Source organism: Semicossyphus pulcher, unplaced genomic scaffold (genome assembly GCF_022749685.1).
Source record: "Semicossyphus pulcher isolate SPU_LCO1_2020_fin unplaced genomic scaffold, fSemPul1.0.p SCAF_4, whole genome shotgun sequence".
NCBI lineage: Eukaryota > Metazoa > Chordata > Actinopteri > Labriformes > Labridae > Semicossyphus > Semicossyphus pulcher.
In genome coordinates this window covers 11656690-11676172 of record NW_027211715.1, presented here as the reverse complement: position 1 = coordinate 11676172, position 19483 = coordinate 11656690, and the positions used below count along the sequence as shown (strand labels likewise).

The following is a 19483-nucleotide window of genomic DNA, read 5'->3' as shown; positions in this document are numbered from 1 at the left end:
GCCACGTGACTCTCACCTTGAATATTGAGATCTAATCTGAATGCAAGGAGAAACTGGACAGGAAGTGTTGTCTTACAGTACTGATACCAGGTTTAAATGTCAAGGCCTGTGATCAGATGTCATTATCTTCATAAAGTACACAGACAAAAATCAAATGTTAAGCCAGGTGCAGATGAGTTTTTGATGTCACCTGAAAGCAGCCACCCTTAATTGAAGTTAATCTCCATTGACTCTCTTATTTAATTAATTCACTGCTGCAACTTTCTGGAGCACTGCAGTGTTTTGCAGTGAGGTGCTTGAGATAAAAATGGTAAACTTACTTTGTTACACTAACAAGAGTGAATGTAATTGTTGTTACTACCGCCCCAGCCTAGAATGCCTCCCATTTCAGAAATTGGTCCTGGAACAGTGTTAGGGAGACAGACTGACCAACCAACATCATCATCCTGAGCCCTGTCTCCTTTAGGAAAAGAAACTCAGACCCAGAATAATGTGTGTCAATGTTTTGGAAAAGTGAATTCTGTTTTTTTTTTTAAGTGATAATCTCAAAGATAAAAGGCAATTGCAGGCGCATACGTCCCAGAAAACCAGACGTCTATGGTTGGCTCCCTTTGTTACGGCTGTAACTCTTGAGTTTCCTCGCTGACAGTCGTATTCCTTTTTAGACTGTTTGTCTTCATCTGAGTGTCGAATTTGTTTCTTTTTCTTTGGATTTTCACTTATTTTTGAAGTTGTATCTGTAGTGATCGATCTTTTCTTGTTCAGCCATAGTAGATAACTGTTTACTCGCAACACTTGCAGAGAGCGGAAAAGCAGCCGCTTAGCTCTGCCTACCCTCTCTGGCAGACCAACCACTTCTGGGTGACAGAAAACGCGTCGCTAACTGGGCGCCGCTTGTGATTTTTTCCACGAGTGTCGCCTAGGGCTGGGTTTAAAAAATTGATTTCTCAGATTTTAATCGATTCTCATTTAAATGAACCAGTATCGATTAATAAATCCCAAGATCGATCTTTAAAAATATGTGTAAAAATGTGTCCAATCACTCACGTTTCTGAGCGCACCTGAATGCAGCATCCCCCCGAAACACAGTCAAAATCTCACAGCCAAATCTTGCGCAAGTTGAAGCCCAGTTCGTTTAATCTAAACCATGAGCCAGATGTACAAAAATGATGGACTAAAAATCTGAAACTGGATAAAAAGTCAGCTGTCTAATTCACAAAATTGTTAATATTGTGTTGACAAGTGTGTTGAAAGTACATGATGTAACTTCTTTGGGGTCAATTCTTCTTTTTGATAATGCACCAGGTTATAGGTGCTCTGATATCGTAACTGAAATACCCCTTACTAAAATCGATATCAAATGGAATCGGATAGGAAATTGAATCGAATCGGGACCTTGTGAATCAGAATCGAATCAAATGGAGAAATCCTTATAGATACCCAGCCCTAGTGTCGGCACAGTCACCCAGTCTGTAATAATACTATATAGTGCAAATGCAAAGGCTTTCATCAGTGGGCCATAGGCTCAGTCACCATTGTGTTACCTCATTCGGCGATAGATAATGACTTAACAGACAATTATTTACATAAAAATCTATTATGTCTTTAAAGACATTTTGATGTGAAAGGCATGAAATGTGGAAATCCCATTGTTGTGTGTACTGCACTGTCTACACTAAACCTCCAAAACCTGCCTCCTACCCTGTGTGTCTCTGTCTCTTCTGCAGTCCTGGACTCACAACATATCTAAAGAGAAAGAGTTCCTGATGAAGCTGGTGAGGGCTGGAGTTATCCAGGACATGACCAATGGGATATGTAGTGCAGGATGCTGATAGCCTACGCTCACGTTTAAGGCTCCTGAATGCAGCACTGTGCTCACCTCCACCTGTTCCAGCACCTGAAGAGGGAAACTCAAGGCTCTGTTGGCCTCGTTCCAAAACAGCAGCAGCTGTTACTCATGTTGGTCAAGGCAGAGACTGTGAGTATATGAGGCCTATACCAAGGAGGACAAACTGCCTTAGTGGTGCATATTGACACATTGTAAGCAAATGGCCTCTGCAGTGTATCGCAGTATTTAGCTTGCCCTTGTCGCAGGGTCTTCTACATTGATACGGTGACATTTTTTAGGGTACAAGAGCAGTGTTGGGGATCAAACCAGCACCTAAACCAGGCTGCCCTCCAACTGGACTTGCTGCAGGCTGGAGAGAGAAGGAGCTGATGAAGATGTTGGGTTAACTATTGAGCCTGTGCCAACAATACCTCTCCAAGTGTCCTTCTGCCCAACCATCTGAATGTAATCTGCATCATACTTAAAGTTGTTATATACATTTCTATCTCAATTTCTGTGTAAATCAGGGTGCAAACTAGATGATGCATAACTCAGCCGTCCTGGACCTGTCTCTGACATCTGAGCATTAACCTTATCATTAGAACAACATGGCAATCATCATGGCTTGTGTAGTTGAGTGTGTCAGATTCAGTATGAAGCTGGAAAGCTGTGGAACACAAGGGTTTCCTCATCAGCAGCATGAATATCACACTAAATACACAATACAGCTCACTGCACTAATTTGCAATAAGAATCACATCATGTTCGTTCTTGTGAATCAGAAAGATATGATCATTTACAGTGTTACCCCCAGTATCCACTGGATGTGGCTGAGTCACATTTCTCTCAATGTAGCCAGAGCAGCTCACATCTCTGAAGCATTACATTCACTTGTGGATGTCTGAATGTCTATAGTTCTTGACACTTCATTTACACTAACATTAATGATACATTTCATGTTTGACTCAATGTACAATGAGTAACAGTAAATCTTTTTGTTCTTTGGAGCTGTCTCTTTTCCTTTTAAGTCTGCCAATACTACAGGCTTCTGGTACAGTAAATTATACCAGCAAAATATAAAAACAGATAAGTGTTACAAATCACAGAGAGGTGCAAACATTTTTAATCTTCTCTGAAACACAAAAAAGGGTTTGAAAACAAAACAAAAAAACAATATAAAATGTGTCTTTCAAAGAACAAACTCTGCTTCTGAAACATGTCCAGCTCAACTACTGTGACATGTTTGTGGTGTAACCAGAATTCGGCACAGCTGCATCAAGTGTAGTTAAGAAGTTACCCCACTAAGTCCTAAAGATCTTTTTGTTAATGTGACCTTGGGTTATACTGTTGAATGCACTTTTGTGCTGGACCGACATTGAGTAGAGGAAACAAGCACAAAAGGCTCTGGGGTTTTCCAGATTAGTGTGCTCTCTAATGGAAAACATTTCTGTATTGGAAACGTCCAGTTCGACAGAATGAACAACAGATGATTCAATGCTTTGGTAAATTCAAAGATAAACTAGTGTTGTCAGTCCATTGAACATTATGTGCCCATGCCACGCAAAGAACAGTTATTAGAACGTTAAGTTAGAGCATATATGCAACACTTCAAACACCTGGAAATCACAAGTGTATCTGTCTAATATGACATGAATCTCTTGCATGACTTATAGCTACATCATATCAGGTAGCAGTGTGTTAAATCCCTCATGGACCCTGTTTTTCATACATGGCGGAATTGATTGTTGAAATGCCGGGGTTTTTACTTCTTTAAAGCCAGAGTAAAGTTAGTCTCTACATGTTTCTGTGGCAACAAGCCCATCATCTGAAACCTGGAGAGGTGCCGCTGCATATAATCCAAGAACCTATCACAATGTATTTTAGCATATAAGCTATGTGCAGATAAATATATTCAACTTAAAGATAGTTGAGAGATTATCAACTCTCTGCCAAATTTGGTATGATTTTTAAGTAAAGACCATACTGTTATTTAAGGTAACTCCATCCGAGATTAACAAACAAAACCCTAACACCAAGATCAGACTGTATGACAGCTTGATAAAGTTCTGACCCTAAAGAGGATGTTAAAATAAAATAAGGCAACTTAATTTCTTGTTTGATCCTGTGTTGTGCGTCACTGGAATTTGGCCGCCTGACAACACTCGACTAAGAGACTAGCATGTCAGAATGTCTTTTGTATTCCTCATACAAGAGTTCCAACACCCATAAGGATTTTTTTTTTTTATGAAGGCGAAAATGTGTTCAAGTTGTTTGTTGGAGATGAAGGACAAAAACATTGTGTTTTACTAGGCAGCAACAAAAAATAACTTTAGTTTATCAATAAAGAAGTATCACAGGGCACCTTTAAACTGGCTTACACTACTGAGCCTAGATAAGTTAAGCTATACTTGAAGATGAAGGTCCCGTGGGAAGTAGAAACATTGATTTTTTTCTGCCTAGTGTGTTGGGTGGTTGTGGTTTATTGAATGATTTTTTTTTTTTTTATTATTATTATTGTGAATGGAAAGTGTGGGCAAGTGTTATGCTGGTTTTGCTTTCAAAGATCACCTCCTCCTTTTATTAAGCTGATCGCTCACTCTTTTCTAATGAATGCCCAGAAGCTGAACACATTGTTTGTGTCTCAGTCGAACACCAAAGCATGTCCCTCAATCACTCCACTCAGTCTGTTACAGGCTGCTATCTCAGGCCCTCTGACATCACTTATGATCAGTGTTACTATCAAAGACATAATCAGAGCTTTATAAATCTATCATTTTATTTAAGATCAACTGTGTCGTGAAGTCTGTATGGTTGTTTGTGTTGCTTTATATACTCTGGCCTGCAAAAGTTTGTGCTCACCTCACTGAAGGTGTTCGTTGACTTGATGCTGGTCAGATTCTCATGCCAAAGTATTCATATATTTATTGTAGGCCGTGCACAGGAATTCATTGAAAAATAAAGACTTCTGGATGCTGCATTTTCAACTTGTCTGTTTTTTTAAGAAGTTGCAAAGTGAATATTATTTTTCATGAACATACAAATATAATTATATTATTTCTCTTCCCAATGCTCCATAGACATGTGAAATGACACATTTTTTATCAAATAAACATAGTTTTAATTGAGTTATTTTCCGGTGTTCAAAAAGTACCACATATCTTCTGGTGTGAACAAAATGCTACTTTCAATATGAACATTTTTTCCTCTGGCTTTTGATAATACTTCAATCCAGTAATCTGTTAATAGTCATTCAGTTGACCTTGAAGTCAGATTTAACTTTATACAGCTTACTGTCTTGCAGGGTCAAACCTTCTCCACAGCGTTTGAGTAAAAGTGGTCCTGAGATCTTCCTGACAACTTGGAATTATTCCTTTTGAAGATTACTGCTTACTACACTGCTCTGCCCGTAACTTAGCCTTTTATCTGTTCCTTAGTTTCAAATAAAATCCCTTTAATATGGAAACCAGCCTTTGTTCTCAACTGTTCAAGAGAAGAGGCCACGGAGAGGTTACAGGTAAAATCATGTCCAAAATAACCTGCTGCTGTGCTGCTCTTCTTTGTGTGGTGCTGAACAGTGAGATCAAATGAAGTTACTTAAAAGGACCTTATATTACCCAAACTATTAATATGTCTCACTGTCCCTCTCTCCCTCCCTCCCTCCCCCTCTGCCTCTCTCACACACACACTTTTGACCTGGCTAAAGCCTCTCTCCCTCAGTGTGTCTGATAAAACAATGCAGCAGATTTTATCAAGTTAGTGTGTGTATAGTTTTAAGAACTTAGAGTTTTTATGTGACCGGTGTACAACAGGGTTCAGTTCAGGACTCTCTCTTTTTTCATTCAGATATTTTATACCCTGTAGGTGACGGGAATGAGAGGTGAGATTAGAAAAGGCATTGAACAAAAATCCCTTCCTCGAAACAATCATTAAACCTTACAGTTACAGTTCTAACCCTCTTGTCTGCCAGAGAAGACCAGGAACTGCCTCCCTTCACTGTTTATGTTGATATCATTGGATGTTACACACTTCGTTTTGTCATTTCTTGACTGGATTTGCTGCAGGCTGGAGAGAGAAGGAGCTGTGCAATATAAAATATAAAAACTAAATTTGAGTAGGTACATGTAAACAAATGGCTTTTTTTTTTAAATTATTTATAACAACCACACTTTAGAGCATAGTATTAGTAAAAATGCCCACTTTTAGCTTACATATTCTGCTCTCATCAACCTGGTACCCAGCAGCTGTTTCCAGTGAAAAAGCTATGATAAATCCACTGGACAATACGTGCCCTTGTAGAAACAGCAGACAGACAGACGAAGAGCTGGCGAACTAAGAAGAGGATTAAGCAGCTAAAATGCCAAATATTCCTCTCAGGAGTTGGTAAAGACCAAACTGAGTTTGTTCATTATTGATTTTTCACGGTAATCAATTAGCAGGTATCGGATCGATTGCCAGATGAACATTAAGTGCAGAGCAAGTACAGCTTCAGAAAGCAGCTAGCCCGACTGTAGACCCTGACTTTTCAAAGTAAACCCCAAACATGACGTTAATTGCAAATATAAATGACTCCTTTCATAATTCCTTTACATACAAATATCTATATATAATTATGCTTTTAGATAAGAACATGCAAGATGTGTTCATCAGTACATTATATTTTCATTATTGGCTAGATGGCTGTAGGCTACTTCTTGTTGGGGGACAAACTGTTTGAAACACTAAAGATTTAGTATTAACAGAAATCATCTACAGAGATTTGCACCTTTAAAGGTTATATTGACAACAGTGAGTAATCGCTAAAGAATGTAAGCAGAGGGGGAACAAAAAGGTCTCCCTGTACATTGTTGGAAATTAAAACTAAATTAGAAAATCCAACTTGCGTGAACCTTCTGCAATTTTCCTTGACACTATTTATTATCATTATATATGTGTTTTTGCATGACTGCTCTGAGATTGTTAGGTATTTCAGGACAACCCTGTCACAACCAGCAGATTGACTTGATTCAACACGCACATAAAATGATTGAGCTGCTGTTGCTACAGGCAGTATGAGCCTTCATACAGTAGCTCTGTCGTACTTATCTCAGTGCAGAGCGAAAATGTTTGGAGCAAACCTTTGACTATTTCAGTTAATGTTAACCATCAAAATTCAGTAATGCGTTTGACTCGATGAATGGAGAGAAATCCGTGTAAATGTCATTATTCTGCCTACCAGGCCTTGATCTAGGGATGGTGTGCAAAGGAGAAAGAAAAAAAGCTGATTCCTGCCAAAGACCAGAGTCACACCTGTGTCAGACCTGAGCTAACCAGAGAGGCACTCAGTTATTTCTCTGGTGTGCCATGTCAAAAGAAAGTGCCTCACTGTTCAGCCAAAAAAGGCAGCACTTCACAGAAAGACCTACAATAAAATAGTTCAAATAAGATGAAATCATTAAGAAACAACAAAAAGATATGAGCAAACAAATAGGTTGGTATAATAATGACAACAAATATACCTTAACAATATTAAGTTATGCTTTAGATTAAAATGTCTGATTATTGACTGATGATCACAATAAATCCTAACATTTAAATGATTGTATATAAACAAGACAGCCCAAAGACATCGCAAGCTTTAGAGGATATAGGTTCAAGTAGATATATAGATACAAGTTCTGCAAAAACAAATGTTCAGTCCAGATGATGAAGGGAACAACTGTTTACAGTCACAAAACGTACATAAGGTTAGAGCTTACCAATGCACTGACCCATTCATACAATGAAACAATAATAGATTTAGGCACATAACCCTCAGAATAGGCTCAAAGGGACGAGAGACTAGAAAGGGAGAGTCATTTTTGACTCATCACAGAAAGTGTCCCCTTTAACAAAACACACACTTAGAAGGAGTCATTTTTCACAGGAAAAGAACACAGAAACATACAAATGTACACACAGCAACATACCATTGACCATTGTTACAATATAGATATCAGTGTATGCTACTTCACAATATGTTCTTTGTGGGTGGCAGGGTGTAAAGAGTTGACTTTTTCCTAGTTTGCTGGTTGTTTTCTATGATATGCTAAACATTGTGTGTAATGTAGCCTTAAAACCATGTGTACAAGCGATGACATGTTTTATAGGATTTCTATCAGACAACAACAAACAAACCCTGTCACAGGTGAAATATGCTAAAAATGTGACATCAGACATGCACACATACAGAGTGTGTTATTACAGTTCAGCGTGGTTGTGTACTGTAGCACTGCAGTAAATACTAAACAGATTTGGAAAGTGTGAGATCACAAACAGCTTTGCTATGGACAGAAGGAGCAGGTGGCCACTATTAAAAGAGGATCCTTGACCTGGACGTGTTCTCAGGCTGTGTGTTTTAGGGGGGGGTCACTGGGTGAGTGCACACAAACAGAAGCTCCTCACTACTATGTAGGTGGCCTGGAGATGACAACATGGGAATGGTGAGGACACAGAGGGACAGCGTCCACATACCAGCTACGATGGCCAGCTCGGCTCCGTTTACACCAGAAGTTCCGTCTCGTTCGCTCTCCTTTCATGTGTGGAACCTGACCCAGGCCGAGCGTCTCAGACCAGCATTTTGTTTTAATTAATCCTGGATCTGGAGGCAGGCTGAGATCCATTCTGGGGCAGAGTGTGGCTGTACAGGCTCAGGTTGCGTGCTCCTTTATTCCCACTGACAGTGCATCTGCACTTGGTAAGGCCGCAGCACACTCCCCTGTGCAAACCTGCACTCCACTCCACAGCGGCACATGTGGGGGCTCCTGCAGACGGAATCCATGCATCTGTCTTTACCTGTCATAAAAATCATATCAGTGGGGTCCTTGCAAACTCTTTTTCTTCACTATGTAATGTCACACTGAGGTGAATAAAAGAGGAACCCTTGCTACAATGTAATGAAGTTATAGTGCAGTTTAGGAGGTGGTACTTTGGTGACCACTGTCTCCTCACTCAACACTCATCTCTGTGTTTGAACAATCTGTCTGGTTCCTGTGTGGAGTTCATATATTCTTCCTGGGGTTTACTTTTTGTGCTCCTGTGTTCCACCAAGGTTAAAGAGATGACCATTACATGAATTTTTAATTAGATAAAATCCCAAAAGTTACATGTTTAGGCGTGATCAAGTTTGTGAAGTTATAAAGCAGGTTTGCTGCACCAGCTTAGAACACCTGTACAAGTAAGAATCAAAGAGAAGGACTGAAGAGAAGTTTGAAACAAAAATAGGAAAATGTTCTTGTATTAACACTCCACCAAGTATCTTTATGCTTCATACAAGTTTGAGTTGATCTCATACATGTCCACCAGAGCAATTATTTAACATCCTTTTACACGTATTCTCCTCACACTGTTATAATCTAGCAGGATGGTTGACTTTTTAAAAGTGCATTAATGTGGCTGATGGCATGATGCATCGGTGTTTATCCACACCTATGTCTGAGAAGTCGGAGTATATGTTCTTTCGAAATGTATGACTTATTACTATATGCACCAAAATTTAAGTTCAATTAGGTGTGATGCACAGAAAAGTCCAATAGTCCATTCTGACTGCCTGGGCGTTCATGGGACATTTTGGACTCACAACATGAAAAAGAAAACAGTGAAGATATACTATGATATTCATAGAAGCTAGTATTATTTTTCCCTATATGCTTCTGTTCCTTCTTACACTATTTGCTAGCTAGCTTCCACTAAATTCACTCCTGTGCATCAAGTTCTCCTCTATTCAATATGCTTCTTTATCCACCTCGATAGCTTGTCCTGGTTGAATTTAATAAATACATTTGTGCTTACTGTTTTTTGAATGAATGTACCTGGATTAACTATCATCACCTGAGCAGAGCCCAATTGAAATTCCAGCGTCTTCTCCCAAAGGCGGAGAAGGCAAAAGCAGAACCTGTGACCAGGGCTAGATGTTTGATTGAGTTCTTTTTCAAGTGTATTCAGCTGACAGGAGCTTCAGGATGTCATGAAAGTTGGGTGAAGCCTGGACTCAAACTCTGCACTCTAGTCTTTTAGCATACAACATCCAACATCCTCAATGAGCACAGGAATGTAAACCTGGGCAGACGTCTTGCCCACAGCCTGCATGCTGCCCCCAGCAGGACACTGTTCAAACCATGCATGACCACCCAGGATAACAGTGACCCCATGTCACTCCCTGCACTTTAACTGGACCCCAGGGGGCCAATGGAGTCACTGACAAAAGGCTTGAACAAAGCGGCATTAAGGTATCGGGTCCTTCAGAGCTATTGTGAGACTGCTTGATAGCAGGAGCAGGGTCCCACTGAGATCCTGGGAGGTATGGCATGAGCAGTGGCGGGCCCTGACCTCGGGCTGTGCGCTGATTGCGGGGTAATGTTCGGCTTTCAGACACATGCTGATCATCAGGTTTTTTTTGTCAGAATGCTTCTGTCTGTACCTGCCCGCTCTCTAACATCAGCTGCCAGTTGTAATTGGCCATGACTGAAGAAGCATGTGAGGTTTGGCAGTCGGCTCGCATCGCTCCGTCACTCATCCGCTTTGGTCTAAAAAACACATGCGTATGTGTTGCTCTTGGACCTGAAGTCACATGTAAGTAGCAGCTTACAAGCAAAAGTACAACAAATACCTCTGTGCGTTTTGATACGAGGTCAGGAACCCCTCCTGAGGTCCCATTTCCTCCACATTATTCATTCTGCACTAACACTCTGTTTGTGCAGCTGATAACCATACACCTGAATATACATCATGCTGACAGGGGCTAAATTGAGTTTAAATGAGTATTGAAATAAAATTATTTCAGCCATCAATTCCTCTCTGAAGGGTTAAGCCATCATTCTGTTGGCAAGGAAAAGTTAATTATTTCCTTTGGGATGTGTGGAGGAGAGACTGATGATGTAGTGCGCTGTGTTAGGTAGAGATTTATGGGAAAATAATCAGGTGCAGCCGCTCATAGTCAAGCAGTAGATGAGAAGCAGGGCTTTGCAGGGAAGCAGAGCCGAGTCAACGTATGGAAGCACCAGAGTTGAAGGTATATTTCATCAAAAGTGGATTTGGGAACCTTAAGGAAAAAAATTAGTTGCTTGATAGTAACTGTGTTTTCCGCCTGAGGCAAGGTTTTAATGTAATTATCTGCTCATCATGTCAGCATGAATCATGAAGCACAGCCCGTTTCCCATGTGGGACACTGTTTGCAGGGTTAAATTTTCAATACAGTTACAGTCAGGAAGCTCAGACCAACAGTGAATCAAATCGTTGTGAACTAAACCAATCCAAGCTGCCGAACCAAAAGCATCTTCAGTGCAAGAGGATCTTATTTACAATCACCTGTTTTGATCAATAAATTCTTGCTGCAGGAAAAGCATAACTTGGTTTATATTCACATTCGACTATGTGAGTATAGTATATTCACATTTATATTCACATTAAATTCCATTGAAAATGAAGACAAACCAATATTTTCACAGCATTTTAAAATGTCTTATAATTTGTGGGAAAATCTATAAAAGTCAAAATAACTCCTTTAAAGGTACAATAAGTAGAATTTTTCCTTGCATTTTCTCAACAACACATTCAAACTGGGACCCACCTCCTGGGCTCTTCATCACTAGAAGCTCACTCTCACTCTCTTGTGCGAGAACACGCCCACCCCGCTGAGCTAACACCGACAGCATCACGGTTACCTTCGTGCTAGCATGCTGACCGCTGGTTACCGTTGCACTAGCTTGCTAACTGCCGGTTAGCTTGTCCTACCCAGTTTGATGCACCTACCTGTCCAACAGAAAAAAGGCCAACTCCTACACTCAGCTATACGCTGTGATTGGCTCAGGGAACCACAACAGCGCCCTTCCTGAAAACATCCCGTGCAAAGCAAAACAACAGAATAGATGCAGAGGGAAGGGTCTCACAAGGGTCTGCACACACACACTCACCAACACACGTATAGAGGCCCATAAGTGATGATTTATATTATATTACATTTGTAAAAGTCTAGTTTTTATTTTTCTAGGAAAATCATACTTATTATACCTTTAAGTAAAAAAATATCGAGTCTAAGAGCTGATCAACTACTTGTGTTGGAATTTGTATTATTACCGTTGTTACGAAGCACTGGTCTTCATCTTTTTTCCACAACTTTATAATCATAGAAAACACGAGTAAGTCAGTGGTGACGTAGTATCACTGAAAAGCAGGATCTGGGTAATTTACAGTCAGTAAATTACAGGTGTTCTGTGCAATAAAGTCCAAAAAGTTTTCATTTGTGGCTACGAGAACGAGAATTATGGCTGCAGAGTTACCATGCAGACCTTGAACTCTTTTAAAGATGTGACAAGTACATTTTTAAGTAAAATCAAATATCATACATTAACCTGTACTTGACTACGATAATTTTAAGTGTTGGATGGTTTGGCATTTGACCTGTGTTTTTCCTAGCGCTGTTCAGGCTGGACTCTGTGTGGGATGTGCAGGCTGAGAATGAGACTCCATGCTGGGGGCCGTAGCCTGGGCCATCTGAGCTGCTGCAGCTCAGGAATGGTTTCTTGGAGAGCAGAGATCGAGAGTGACAGCAGCCAGGCCTCATCAGCCAGAGGACTCTGCCTGTGACAGGCCAGTTTAGTCTTCCAAAGAATACTAACAGTTTTTTTTTTACAGGCGAGATGTCTTTCTTTAAGGTGGGGAGTGAATTACTGCCCAAGCGAAGGAGTTCAACTATCTCAGAGTCTTGTTCATGAGCAAAGGCGCACAAAATTCTCAGCTCTGTACATAGACACTAACTTTGTGTGCCCCTTTAAATCCGAGGTGTCTTGGATTCTTAGTCCTCCTTTTTCCACCCAGTCTATCACCCCTGTTCACAATGTTTGTGCATGTAAACATCATAATCTGATCCATTGTGTAGCAGTAAGCAACGTGAACATTCCAATGTAAAAAAAATTCAGCTTAACTTAGCTGTTACCGCAAGAGCTACTGTTACCTGTCAAGAAGGTACAGGGCAACCTCTGCATCGCTCTTCAGCCCTTACACTCCCACTTGTCTGATCCCTCTTTTTAAATCGCTTTTTTCTCCTCCAAGGCCTCCCTGCTTTTTGCTTCTTTAGCAGTATATGTTGTTGTCGGCAAAGGATGTACAGGAAATTTACCGCAAGTTGCCCTAGCTCCTGACTGACACAACCTCCGTGTGCGCTGCTGACTCAAGTCACATGGAAGCCGGATGACGCTAGTTTGTACCGAGTCGCTGTGATTGGCTAGTTACGTGAAAGGCTAAATCTGATTGGTTGTTTGATTCAGACCGGACACATTTTTTAACAAACTAAATACAAAGAGGCGGGCGCACACAGTCACAGATCAGCAATCAACATAATATCAATTTTATATTGTTAGGGAAATGCTATGATCAAAATTAGTTTTTAATTTTAATTTTAACCAAATTCTTATGAAATAATGCTGCCTACTGTAGCTTTAAACATTTTGTAGTTTGGGCTTTTACCAATAGAGCTGCAGTCACTTGACGAAAGAATCAGGAAACTAGAGGAAGAAGACCTACAAAAAAGGCATAAATATAGACCTTCCATGAGTCCAAACAGCAAATACACTCCCCATTTTCTACAAAACAACAAAGCTAGCTATTATTATTTATTTGTCTGAATTAATGTTATTAAAAAGATTTTCTCCCCAAAATTGTTTATTATTTAAATCAGTTCCTTTGACACCCTCAGCAGCCTTTTTCTGCAGCATTAGGAAATAATTCACAAACTTAATCCAGAGTAAAAGAAGATCAACACTTCACATAACATCACTTTCCTTATGATGAGATAGGGCTACAGCTTCCCAATCTTTATTATAATTTAGGGCAGCTCAGCAGAGAAATAGAGAAAGACAGTGCCAAATGACTCTTGATACATGGCTTTACTCTGACAAAATGATATATGTAACCTTCATCTAAATATGATCAAACTAGGATAGGATGAAAACAGAGAAGAAAGCCTTTGACAGCAGACAGAACTGACCCTGTTGCTTCTGATGTATTGTGAAGACAACTAAACTTTTGGGGAAGTTTAAAAGTTACAAGGTCTCCATATTGTTTGAGATTTTCCTCCTTTTGTTCACAACCTTTTACAGGAATCTTTTTCTTTAGTGGCAGCTGGTTGTTCTCTTGGAGCAGACGCAGCTCACTGAGCAGGTTAGTCATGAATAAATGTGTGACTGAAGAGCTGCGTTCAAGGACACCCCTCAGTGCCCCTCTGAGCTGCTGTCTCTTGCCCCGCTGCCCATGCCAGGCCTCCACCAACACCATCCCCTCACCTCCAAATATCAGGCAGCATTTGCAGCTGAGAGTGGACCCTGTTCGGCGGAGGGTGGCGGGGTCAGGCTTCAGCAACGATCAGCCAGCCGTCGCTGCCCATAGAAGGAGCTGCGGCCTTCAGAGGGTTTTAATCTTGTGTTTTTGGCTCGGGGGCTGCTGGAGATGCTGTGTGGAGGAGAGGGTGGAGGGGTGTTCCTGACTGCAGAGCCACAATCAGGAGAGGGGTTTATAAGGCTGAGGTTGAGTTTTATTTGAGTTCAAGCCAATCTTGATAAGTCACAGAGGATTGAAGGTTGCACACCAGAGCCTGCGAGAGCGAAAAGTGTCTATGCTCTTTTACTTGCTGTGCTAGGTCAGAGATAGTCATTTAAAAGTAAAATGCATGTGTGACCAACTTCAAAAGTTGCTGAGGTCAGACATTATCTGACGATACTATTTTGACTTGTAACTCACAGGTTTAAAAGTTGTTTTTTTTCTCACAAGCACTAATTAGACTGCTGTCTATCCACTCACACAGCTGACCTGTCGTCAGCGGGCTAAATTGTTAAATGAACTCACATGTGGACTGAAAAAACATGTCATTTGTCATTTGAGCTCTCTTTAAATATCACCACAAGGTGGAGCACTGGCTGATTAGCCTGATAGACAATTGTATAAAGGCTTTTAAATCACCAGATGCTCAACTCAGAGGGATCACAAGTCTTTATAGTTTAGCAGCCATAAACAGTCCATGCTGTATACACAAGGATAGAAATTGAACACAATAACATGTATTCAAGTATGAGTTTTTTTGATGCTCTACATTTACACTCTTCTATGTGGACTATACGTTAGTGTTGACATTAAACATGCACATATAGCCTTCTGTATTTGCATGGTCCCATGCATATATGGGTTCAGGCATGAAAACATAATAATGATTGATGAGATGTAGAAATAGTGATATTTCCAAGCACTGAGTGTGGTCAGAGTTTGTCAATGCCCATAACTGTTATTGTGATTGTATTTACTTGTGTCAAAAGGTAGTTAGAAGGACAACCTGGTCTAATTGTATCTGCGCACCACAGCCACAACATGTAGGGGGACTTCTGTTGCACCTCTTCATGTTCTCGGTCATTATCTTCACTTGAGTCTTTCAAGTAAAGTGTAAAACAGCAACAAAAAAAGGTCAAATTGCTTTGTTACATAAATTTATGTTGGGATCACATGGTACATTCTTAATTACGTTTTTTTATTATTATAATAACACCGAAAGCTCAGGTATTATGTTGCATTAAAGAGCTGCTTACACTGGGCCTAATGCGAATTTGGAGGTGGACAGTAGTTGGGCGGTCTTTAGGGCCTCAACAAGGATTGGGACAATGTATTTGCCCCAGAGCCTCCAAATAAATTATTTAAGCCATGTAACTACACTGGGTTTTACATGCATCCATAAATAAACACATTAATATTAAACTGCTCTATGTTTTCCATAATCTAGGGCAAATAAAGCTGCACTTGTTTGGACCAAGAGTGCTCACTCTTCCCTGTGGATTCACTGCTATCAAGTTGACGTCAAAAAAGTTGTGGGAGTGGCCAATAAGTTCATTCTCCTAATGTGTATCATCACATGTGCACGGGCTTCCTTCAGTCTTGTCGAGTAGCCTATTTCTGATGTTGCCAAGTTAAGAAAACAAGGAGCCAGTGCTGAGTTGATTTAAAGCCACGCGAAGCGATCACAGACTTAAACACACACACGTACCTACACTCACATCTGGACGTGAAGCTTCAGTCGACCCTCACCTGTCCTGCAGCAGGACGCACGGCACGCCTCGGCACGGCACGGCTGCTCTCCTCTGACAGCAGTGATCTCAGTCCCGCAGGATCTGCTCTGCGGTCAGCGCTGTCACTCTGACAGTGTCTCCTGCCATGAGGAGCACCGGGATCAGGACTGCGCCACTATGAGACAGGAAATAACCGTGGAAGCACCGCAGAGCTCCGCAGAGAAGATCAGAGTGTGTGTGGATTATTACAGCACCGGGACGACTGCACTTTGCTTTTTACACTCACGTCCATGATCGGGAGGACGAGCAAACTCGGCAAAGGTAAGACTATTGATGACAAATGTGCCGTATTCTAACAGCGACAGAGCTCTGACCTGAGGTCAGCCGCAAAGTTTCTGCAGCCCGTCAGCCACAATGTATGAAATAATAAAAGGTTTTAACCGCCTCCACTACTTTTAACTGATAGATAAAGACAGATATCTTTATGAAACATGCCATGTATTAACATGTAAGAAACTGTTTTTTAATTGCCTAAGCAGACATTCCACATGCCTTTAGTTTTTACAGGCAGAACTCATCTGACAGGAGAATGTTTCAACTTATAGATCTACAAATTCTTATATGTTTGTATCGTAAGTCATAATAAAAAACAAGAGCAAACAAACAAAAAACAAAACATAAATTGAATGTGAGATATACAGACATTTTGCAGATGTTGAATGAAGGTCATCTTCCAAGTCACTCAATCTTTTCAACCATATGCTTTTATCAGTGATAATGATGATAGCTAGAGACTGAAAGGAATTTACGTTTATAACTGTTAAATTAATATTAAATATACAATAAATATTTTATTTTAAATTCAAGGCAGTTGTAGATCCTTTTATTTTGAAAGGTTAAATCCTGTGGTATATACTGACATAAAATAAAACTACCTATCCCAAATGCATTGTAGTTTATTACTATGCATTATTACTTTATATTCAAACAGACTAAAACTGTATGAGGGTATCTCTACAACCTTTATGTCCTGTGCAACTTCATATCATAGAAAAAAAGGTGTTATGTAATACAAAGTCATTTAGGATTCTTTTATATTTTAATATGATGAACATCACTTTATTAGTGATTGTATTGCAGTGTCTGATTGTTTTAAAATTGAAAATGAAGTCTCTTTATTAAGTCAAATCATAAGCAAAGAAGAGAGCTGGTTTATGTCTTTAGACAACCTCTTTCACTTTCCCTCTTCTCTTTATAATAACCTCAGCAGCTTCCAGCATGGATACACTGCACCACACAAGGACAAAACAAATTCATCCTTTAATTTCTACGACAGCAGCTTAGTCTGTTTGTCTTTACTTACATTCTTCCTCTTCTTAAGAGAATAAAGATAACAACTGTGCCTCTTTTTGAGAGAGCACATTCTGATGAAACGGAAGTGGAGAATAATTTTGGGACAACATTACAGAAAACAATTTGTTGGACTGAGCCTCAGCTCGGCAGTGACTTGCTTTTCTATCCAAGTGTCTATTTTAGGGACATCACTGTGATGTGTTAATATTTAACAGTTCTCTGTATTGTTCGCAGTTGCTGAGATTATTACAAGAGGGAGCAATGATACTTCAGATGCTTTCACTTGATGAGCTTTTATTTTGATATGATCATATAGGTTACAAAAGGGAAAAGTGGACTGACAGCAGCTTCTCAGGAGTTGGTGGATTCCAAAGCAGGACTGTAAAGCCAGTAAATATTGTATAAACTGTTTTCAGGGGGACAGAAATACTCACTTGATAAATACATTCTTATGACAAAAGTGTCTCTACATGGGGCACTGCATACGTGGGCTTTGCATCTGTAAGCTTGTAGTTTTGAAGTTTTAATGCAGATTAGATAAAAATTAATGTAAAGGTGCAAGAACCTGGAGCAGAAGTAAGAGGGCTTCTCGAGTTTCATCTGCTTTTTTAAATCATACAAGCATAGTGCCACTGAAGGCAGACGGACAGCAGAATATACAATATATAGAGGTAAAATATGGTGTTTTTAGACTTAGACTTAGACTCAACTTTATTGATCCCTTTGGGATGACTCCCTCTGGGAAATTCAGTCTCCAGCAGCTTAGTTTTAATGAGTCTTTCTCTTAGTCAGTCAGTCAATCGCAGGCCAAATCATTCTGAAACAGCTGAGCCAATCACTGTAACGCTAAGAAACCAAACCACTATATTATGCTCACAGAGACATGCTCATTTTTATGGCGTCATCATAAAGCAACAAGAATCTGCAGATAGAGCCAGAGGCTAGTTTTTGATTAAGTTATGGACATTTAAAGTTACAGTGTCGACATTCCAGAGATTAAAAAACATGTTTCAGTGTGACGTTAGCCAGTTTTCAGTCACATTATGGATCTTGTCTTTGTTTATTCCGTCATAGTAATCCTGTTAGCTCCATGGATGTATAAGCAGACAAACAGTACACTGCTTAAAACACTAGTGAATTGAAGAGGAAGTGTGTTATATTAGCTCAGCTTACCTGCACTGACGGAGACATATTACTGCTGGATGATGATGTCACTAAAGTCACTAATTGTGCCCACTTGTGATTTTGAGTGGGACAGTGAATTCGTGTCATAGTTCTTCTGTAAAGCAAATGCAATCTTTAACACGTGGGCCAGCAGGCTCAGTCACCCCTGTGTGATAGTGACGGTATTATGATAAATAGTATCCCTCATTTAACTTATCAATAGGATCAATAAGATTATTAATTTTATTAGAAATTGCTAATTTATTTATGTTTTTCCTCCTAATACTTACCTTGCCCTTGTTGACAAAATAAAAGGATTGCCAGGGGGCATCAGAAACAGATGTGCTTCTGATTGAGGTTTATTCTCAGTGCAACATCTCGACTCAATTTCCACAGAAATACCAACAACATGTTTTGAGCTGCCTCATTTGAATGAACCTCCTTCCCGTTTGCCTCCCTCTCACCTGTGCATCTTGCACTCTGCCCAGCACAAGCAGGCAATACAAATTTAAAGGTCAGGAAAATCTTAATGTCAGAGCTCTGCTTGAGTGGGTCTTAACACTGTTACAATAATAGGACCAATAGGTTGCTTTGCTAAATCTGTTAGTTACACTGAGAGCCAGTAAATACTTACTGGTACTGGTATCAATTGATCAATAAAGACATGGGGAGGCTGCTAACTTGCTTTACAGTGAAACCAAAAAAGGAGTTTGTGAAGTGTGGCAGATGGTTGGACATCACTTTCAGATCTAAAGGGGTTTATGAAAACGTCTTCTTAAAGGGAAAGAACACAGAAACTAATATCTGACTTTTACTGCTGTGAGACAGCTGCTGCTTAGTTAGAACATTTACCGTACCATGTTATCAATTTCATTTGAATTTGCGCTCATAAATATTTTACAAGCCTTTAAGGTCATTGAATATGTTCTTACCCACACTGTAGCATAAAGAGAAAATACAGCCTGTTCTGGGTCAGTGGGTCTTTTTACTGGTGGGAAACTTCAGCAAAAGTCATATTTAGTCTCTGCTGGTGAAGATCTCCAGAGCAGCATCTCTGGATCATGTAGTGTTGTGTGTCTTT

General features: G+C 40.0%; 1 protein-coding gene across 2 annotated transcripts in view; it reads left to right on the top strand.

Annotated features, from left to right (window-relative positions):
* The window catches only part of st3gal3a (ST3 beta-galactoside alpha-2,3-sialyltransferase 3a), a 38503-nt gene extending 33722 nt beyond the window's left edge, over positions 1-4781 (top strand). For both annotated transcript variants that reach the window (XM_069679575.1, XM_069679574.1), the window contains one exon: positions 1728-4781. In XM_069679575.1, the coding sequence (XP_069535676.1) occupies positions 1728-1832 (105 nt within the window). In that variant the 3' untranslated portion in view covers positions 1833-4781. The remainder of the gene's footprint in view (positions 1-1727) is intronic.
* Positions 4782-19483: the final 14702 nt, after the last annotated feature.